The 8,421-nt window shown below is 38.0% G+C and overlaps 1 protein-coding gene across 4 annotated transcripts in view; it reads left to right on the plus strand.

Moving 5' to 3' along the window:
* LOC106546332 (cilia- and flagella-associated protein 337) overlaps positions 1–8,410 on the plus strand; it is a 43,545-nt gene extending 35,135 nt beyond the window's left edge. For 3 of the 4 annotated variants that reach the window (XM_014063186.2, XM_014063185.2, XM_087721271.1), the window contains 5 exons: positions 849–888; positions 971–1,059; positions 3,590–3,765; positions 5,447–5,538; positions 5,618–8,410. In XM_014063186.2, coding sequence (XP_013918661.2) covers positions 849–888; positions 971–1,059; positions 3,590–3,765; positions 5,447–5,538; positions 5,618–5,798 — 578 coding nt within the window. In that variant the 3' untranslated portion in view covers positions 5,799–8,410. The remainder of the gene's footprint in view (positions 1–848; positions 889–970; positions 1,060–3,589; positions 3,766–5,446; positions 5,539–5,617) is intronic. The other variant, XR_015697464.1, reaches the window with a different exon arrangement.
* The last annotated feature ends 11 nt before the right edge of the window (positions 8,411–8,421 follow it).

Below are 8,421 nucleotides of genomic sequence, written 5' to 3' on the forward strand. Positions count from 1 at the left end.
TACACCGTATGGTTTAATTTTATAAACAGGCACTATTCTTCAATATGGCTGGTGAAATAATCACTTAAAATGTAAAATCAAGAGCTGTTTGTATTATATTTTTATATGCAGTACTCCTATTTAATGATTGCAATAGACAAGAAACAATAGAGAAAATATTATGTTTATAAAAGCTGCAAGAAGCAAGTCATTATTCTGTAATCTTTCTTTTAAAGATCAGGCCCACATATTGCACTTGGTCTGCATGCCACCGTCCTATAATCATTACTCAAGTCAGTTGTTTCTTAATAAGACATATATGTTGTTCAAATCATGCTTTGTGTAAATTATGGAGATTCCCATAGAAAAGAGACCTAGTCTTCTTTATTTTAGCAGATAAAAACACTCGTACCTGTATTTTGAGATATGAATTTGGAACCTTCCTAAAAGCTAAAATGCAGGAAAAATGAGTCTGTTTATTTTCTTTCAGTTATTTTTATCTCTTCTCCAAGCCTGAAGTAAAGTTTGTATGGTGGGTGTTTATGCGGGCAAGGGAAAATGAGTGCTATATAGACTGGAAGAATATTGGGAGTCCACAAAATTTCCATTGATTTTTTTTTTCCTGTTCTCAAGTATATACTATGGAAGTTTTAACAGGAGTAGAACGAGATGCTCCAAAATTACATTTCCCTTATAACCTCATTCTCCAATCCTGGACTCAGATATTTTCAGAAACTACAGTCCTAAGGTCTCACGTATTATATGTTTAAATACAAGACCTTAATATATATACTGTAGTGTTTTTCTCTATTAATATAATTCTGAACAGTCCATGAATAAACTGATATTTTTCTTTCCTGTTGCTTCAGATGTGAACCATTGGCGAGCTCATTTAGGTCCGGTTCTAACGTAAGTATGATCTTAACCATTACAAAAGAATAATTTGTGCTTATATACCTAGTAGGTCTGATTATTTTCTTTCAATCCACAGGCTGGAAGTTATAGATGAAGATAATATCCTTTTATCCGGTTCTATTGATTGTACAATTCGTTTGTGGAGTCTGAATGGAGAGTACATTGGTAAATCAATATGTTTGTAAAACATGAGCATAATTCGATACCTTAAATGTTAATAAACATTTAGAAGAAGGGAAATTGGATAGTTGTAGTAACAGAGTTGACTTAAATATATATCTTTCTGTTTATCATTATAATGCAATGGAAAACCATGACACAATGTTATTGCCTGACCTTATGGCACTTTAAATAAATCACCAAGTAAGGGTTTTATCAGATAAATGGGAATGATTGACATTACAATATAAGATAAACTATAATTTAGTATAATTTAAGATGTAGTAGATGTCAGGGTTTCAAGTAGCAGCCCATACAAGATCAAAACTCCAAGGCAGGGTTCCTTAAAGTATAGATTTGTTAGGCATTGGCGCAGCTGGTGAAAACCCGAATCTGAAGTTCCCCGCCCAGTTCAAAATCCAAAGTTCTTCCCCTCACCATCACACACAACCATCACATGCCCCAATCAGGTCTCTCTTTCCATCCCAGATGCCTCCCATCCACGCCCTCCAGGTGCTGGTGAGAGTGTCCCTGGTTCCCAGAAGGAAGAATGTTATTTGGGCTATGTATTCCCCCAGCTATTTCTACTTCCCCCTCCCTTTCCCACAGCTCCATCCAGCCTTGCTGTGGCAACCCTGAAGATGCTCAAAGATGACTCCGTGGTTGAAGGGGAGTAGTTTTTTTTTTTTTTTTTGCAGTAGCAAAATAACACTGCTGCTTCTTTTTTAAAAAAAATATGTACAAAACAGTCTGCAATTTTTAAGCATCCTCCCTTTCTTCCTTTGTATAATCCTTTTGGAGAAGGAAAGAGGAAGGAAAGAAAGAGAAAAGCCTAAAGCATATAAAAATAAAAAATTAGATACTATTTTGCTGCAACTATTTTGTTAGTGTGATGGATTATTTGATTTTGAACCCAGTGAACTGCCTGCTGTTTTCTATTTATTTTTATCAATGGACATAATATAAGGGACTTGATGCAGGTTTAGTTGTACTAATACATGATTGCTCATAATAAAGCAAGTGAATCAGTTGGTCTTATCAGTTGGTTAATCAGTCCTATTAATATACATGCAATTAGCCTTGAATTTTTGCAACGTGAAAAAGAAAATCCTTCTGCAAGAAAAATTTCTTTCTACGAAAGACTACATCTTGTTTAGAGCTTCAAGATTTGGGCTACAAAACTCTGCCCAGTAAGGCTAGCAAAGAGTTACAGTTCTCTGTATCTGTTTGCTGCCATCTAATGGTTATTTGGATTTTAGCAATCCTAGTACAGTAGCCCTAACATTATTCAGTTTCATGTTATCCCTTTTATAATATCTTCCATGCATATTTTCACTGTAATCCTCTATGCCTTTTCAATCCTAAAATCCACTGATTAAGGTTCTAAAGTGTGCTACCATGTGAGTAGCCTTATATGAATCCCTGGAGCACTATTACTTCAACTCTAATAGACTCCAGTTTGAAAGAAATATCTGTGCACAATATATTTCTATACGCACTGATGATGTTGCTTAGTTGGGTAATGAGACATCTGCAAGTGAGCGACCAAGCTCAGAGACTACATAATTAAATCCTGAGCTTCATATATTCTCTTCTATTGAATTATACATGCCCATCAAGTTTGCACATGTTAACAAAAACAAGAATTCAGTGGCCTCATAGCAATAATAGTTATGCACATACTGAATATAATTGGCAGCATCCAATCTACACCTAGATTTTACTGGGTTCACACAATTTGTTTCATTGTTTACTATGGCTTATTGACTAAACAAATATCTGAATTTGTATATTACAAGCAAAACATATTAAGCCAAAATCATGCAAGTTAGCTTTGTGAACGTAATCATTGCCATGCTTAGACCAAACCATGGGAAATAATGTTATTGCTTTTAATGCATCTATTCTGAGCATAATTGAGTTCACATTCAGCTTAGTCTTAAAAATGGTGTTGTAATATAAGCTTTGTTACCTTGGTCTGTAATGAAAGAGTGGACTATCAGATATGAATTATATGTTAGCAGTATTTCCAGCCTCTTTTTTCTGTTTCAGCAATATATAAAATGTTATGTTATAATATCATTATGTAATAATATGTTTGATCTTCTTCAAAGATATTTTCACAGAATGATCCTCCTTTAATAAGTCTGTTTGGGAGTTTCTATCACTGCTTTGCCCTGGGCATAGCCATACATTATTCTCTAGGAATGCAAAAGTAGATTCTTGAGTTAACATTAAAAATGAAGCTAAGATTAAGTTTTGCAGATGTGAAAGCTCTTATAATGGTAAAGAAATTCTTATAATGACAAAGTATCTGCAAATCTAATTGTATTTATATATTATTTATATATTAGTTCCCTTTTTATCCTGCATCTCTTTCTCCCACTAATGGATAATTAACTTTTGGGGGGAGTTCGTTTCTCAGCATTGAACTTTGAAGGCACCCGCCATCTGTTTTACTAAGTCTTATCTGGTCTCAGATTCTTCATATTTGCTAGTTTCAGCATTGCAGTATATTTCCTTTTTCCATTCATAGGAACCTTTGGCCAGGAAGAACCTTGGGAAATTTTTAACACATCCTCCTGGAAACATCCCATGGTCCCTTATGAGATTTTGATAGATCCACAGAGTATGCCCATACATCCTATGCTGGAAGACACTTCCTCTAACATGCAGATCATCAGTCAAGATGAGAATAAAAATCTTTCCAAGGTTTTATTATGTTAACTATAAGTTACACAGACTATGCTTTGGTGCAGCTTGCAGGAAAAACTTAAACTATACTGGGATGTAGTATGATCAATGTGGGCAGACTTCCTGTCACAGAATAACCAAATCAATTTGTGATTTATTTGGTTCTTAAATTCACTCCTTTGTATTCTTCCTAACACTATGCCTCTTACTCTAGTGTCTACTTCACTCTTATAGAGCTGGGATACTAGCATTTCTCCCTCAATATGAAGCCTACTTATTAGGTAGACCTAGAGGATTTTATTATAAGATTTAGTTTCAAGTTCAACTTCAAGTTTTAATTTCTAGTAAATAGCCACTATGGGAATAATAGCAGTGTTTTTTTCTAGTTCTTAATAAAACAAATGATTAGCAAAGTTATAGGTTGTAAATCATGCTTGAAACCAATAACAGCATTCACAATCATACAGACCCTGAATCATCTACATATAGTCCCTTGACTTGCAACAATTCATTAGGTGACAATTTAACACCACTGAAAAAAGTGACTTATGACCATTTTTCACGCAGCCATTGCACCATTCTCATAGTCACATGATCCAAATTCAGATGCATGGCAACTGGGTTCATATTTATGATGATTGCAGTGTCCTGGTGTCATGCGATCAACTTTTGTGACCTGGCAAGCAAAATCAATGGGGAAGCCAGATTCACTTAACGATTGTGTTACTAAACAATCACAGTGATTCACTTAACAACTGTAGCAAGAAAGGTCATAAAATGGGGCAGAATTGACTTAACTGTCTTACTTATAAATTCTGGGCTCAATTCTGGTTGTAATTTGATGGTTATCTATATAGTCAACAGGTGTTAAATGTAATCTTTCAGCAGCATATGAGAAATAATACACAAATTCTCCTGTGAGGGAAAGAAAATACATCTGATAATTAGATACCAGGTGTAATCCTGCTGAAATAACCTATGCATATTTTTGTAGCAACTATGTATATAAATAGAACGTAGGAATCAGTATTACTGTATAGCAGTGATGGCTAACCTTTTTCCCATGGCGTGCCAAAAGTGGGAGGAATGCAGGGGGGTTGTGCACAGGTGTGCCCACACACCCATAATGCTATGCGTGTGACCCCTTCCCTCCCCCCCACTTTTGACACACAATGGACCTGTTTTTCGCCCTCCCCGGGCTCCAGAGACTTTCTAGGAGCCTGGGGAGGGTGAAAGCAGCCTTCCCCCCCAAGGCCCTCCAGAGGCTTCCCTGAAGGCTCCGGAATGTGAAAAAATGTCCCTACAGCCAAACCAGAAGTGACTTCCAGTTTGGCCATAGACTGTTTTTCGCCCTCCGGAGCCTTCAGGAAAGCCTCCAGAGGGCGAATAATGGCCTTTAAAAAAGGGCGAAGTCAGCTGGCCAGCACACGCATGTGCGCTGGAGTTGATAGGGCAACACCTCGTGTACCCTAACAAATGGCTCCATGTGCCACCTATGGCACACGTGCCTTAGGTTTGTCATCACGGCTATATAGCAATTAGAAAATTAGAATGTTTCCTATCCTTGTTTTGGTCTTTTGCCATCTGACATAATTTGCTGAATAGTGTTTCAAGAGTTCTGCAATGTAGATTATGATGGCAGCAAATGTGATTGCAGTGACAATGCTAATATTAGTTGTCTTTATACTTTCATTACAAGGCTACTTGTAACCCCCACTCGTCACAAATTACTGATGAGGATATTGAAGAAGAAATCAACAAGAGGCTTTACTCACAAGCTTCAAGCAGGCGGTAAGAAGTTGAGGTTGACAAATGAATAGATGCATTTTCAGAATGTTGTTTTTCTACCTGCAATTTCCTTTTTTTTTAGGATGAAGTATGAGAGATCCAAGCTTTCAAATAGATGGATTAAACACAGGGGACCAAGCATTTATCATGCCATCGACTATTATGAAATTGACAATTTCTCAGGAAACTGTGAAAAACCTGACTTGTCTGTCCTTGGGGTAGACATATTCAGGGCTAATTATCAAGGAGCAACAGAGCAGTAATATACTAAAACACTTCAGTAACTTGTTAATCTCATAACTGACACTTACACAATTCATAGAGAATTTTCTTTCTGTTAAACCTAATAATTGGTACTGTTTTGCAGACTTGTTTCACACATGCTAAGCCATGGTTTGTTTAATTGTGTTTTACAGAATGAAGCACAGTTGGTTGGGTTCACATTTAATGAAAGATAACCATGGTTTTCTAAACCACTGACACAGATTGTAATATACAGTACTTGGCTAGAATGTAGAGACTTAAACTAAACAAATTTTATGTGACAGTTGTTGATAGTTGCGAAGTTGTGTCCGACCCATCACGACCCCATGGACAATGTTCCTCCAGGCCTTCCTGTCCTCTACCATCCTCTGGATTCCATTAAAGCTCACACCTACTGCTTCGGTGACTCCATCCAGCCACCTGATTCTCTGTCGTCCCATTCTTCTTTTGCCCTCAATCTTTCCCAGCATTAGGCTCTTCTCCAGTGAGTCCTTCCTTCTCATTAGGTGGCCAATGTGTATGTGACAGTACTTAGCTTCAAGGGGTTGAAGGACAACACAATGTGCTAAACTGTATTTTTTTGGTTGGTACATTTTTAAAAGTTGTGTTAAACCTACTCCACAAATACACTGGTGGTTGGGTTGCTCATCTCAAAATGATGTAAACTGAAATTCAGCAGTGGGAAAAGCAAAATAAAGTTTGAGGAGGCTCTATATAATGAAGGGACCAAGCTGCCCACTGACTATAAATCATGGAGTACAGACAATTTTGAATAAATTATCAGAAATCAAAGCAAGAAAAATCATATTGTTTAGATGGCAGCGTGAACCAAAAGGCGCCTATTCTCTCATCAAAATATTTCAAACTGCAGGAGTGAAGAACCAAGACTTTCCAGATGTTGTTGGATTCCAAAAGTTCTTGTCAACTTCAGCAAGATGATAATTGTTAGGAATGGTGGAAGTTGTACTCCAATTCAGCTGTTTCTTTAATGTCATACTTTGATCCAGGAGGTTGCACGTTTCTTCCTGGGAGACAGAGCTTCCAGCAAACGTGGTATACTCCTTTCTGAAGAATCTACCTTTCAATTCAGGGATTTTGAAGAACTACCATCATGTGTACGTAGTGGTGGTAGGGAGATTGTTGGTATCGTAGTGGCTGACAATTTCACAGCATCCTGCACAGAGTAAATTATCTGGATCCTTTTCAAACACAGTTCAGGCCCGAGGATGGAATGGAGATAGTATTGGTCACCCCTAGGATAACTTGTGTCAGGACTTAAAGTGCATCTCTTTTGACCCTGTTGGACCTTTTGATGTTTGATGAAGAGCCGAGGTGGCGCAATGGTTAAATGCAGCACTGCAGGCTGACTGCTAGATCAGCAGCTCAGCGGTTCAAATCTCACCGGCTCAGGGTTGACTCAGCCTTCCATCCTTCTGAGGTGGGTAAAATGAGGACCCAGATTGTTGTTGGGGGCAATATGCTGACTCTGTAAACCGCTTAGAGAGGGCTGAAAGCCCTATGAAGCGGTATATAAGCCTAACTGCTATTGCTATTGCTATTTTTTTTAATACCACTGATCATAATATCCTCTTGGACCATCTCAATTGGTTGGGAATTGGGGGCATTGTTTTGTAGTGTTTCTATTGCTTCCTCAGTGCGTCATTTCAAACTGTGATGTGGGGAACAAAAATCAGCTCAGTGGCCCAACACATGGGATGCAAGGGGTCCATTCCTTCCTCCATTTGTTAAATATAAGAAGTAGCTAGCTGAAACCATTTCACCATCTTATTCCTTGTAGGCTGATGATACCCAATCTATACATCACTATCTCAGGCTGTAAGGGAGATACTATCAATGTCCTTTCTCAATGCCTGGAGTCTCTAAGCATCTCGATGGGAGAGAACAGGCTGAAGTTGGAAGCCTAGTAAAAATACAGTAGCAGTTTGTACATCAGAATCTTCCATTGCCATCATTTTTTGATAGGCAGGCACTACTCATGAAAGAGCATGTCTGCAATATGTGAGTCATTCTGGATACACATCTTCTGCTTTAACGATAGGTAGAAACCATGGCCAGAGGGATCTATGCACAGCTTTGGCAGGTGCACTAATTACAGAAATACACTAATTGGAGTAAGGAGAACCTGGCTAAAGCAACTCATGCTCTCATTACCCTCTGAAAAGACTGTCACAATGTGCTTCACATGGGCTTTAGAAGCTACCAGGAAATTCAAATGGTCCATAAAGCAGCAGCTTGCATGTTTCCTTGCTCTCACAGCTGGGAGCAGGTAACACTAGTTCTCCTGGCCCTGAATTGGCTATCAGTTGACTACTACATAGAATTTATAGTGCTGGTTTTTGACCTATAATGCTACTTGTCTTGGCATTAAATACCTCCAGCACCAGCATCAATTGGCCTCAGACTAATGTATTAGAACATCCAGGGAGAAATGGCATGCCACGTTTCTGAAAAGATGTCACATGTATGTGGGTAGAATCTAGAAAGTGCTGTTTTTTTATTTTTTGTTTTGGTTGTAGAACCAGAATAGTCTCCTGCTGGAGATCAGGTTAAGCGTCTCCTTGCTGGCTTTCCACAAAATGTTAAAAACCGTATTTTGGACAT

The sequence above is a fragment of the Thamnophis sirtalis genome, unplaced genomic scaffold (assembly GCF_051295495.1).
Source record: "Thamnophis sirtalis isolate CommonGarterSnake01/CBP01778 unplaced genomic scaffold, rThaSir2_p1.2 scaffold_8, whole genome shotgun sequence".
Lineage (NCBI taxonomy): Eukaryota > Metazoa > Chordata > Lepidosauria > Squamata > Natricidae > Thamnophis > Thamnophis sirtalis.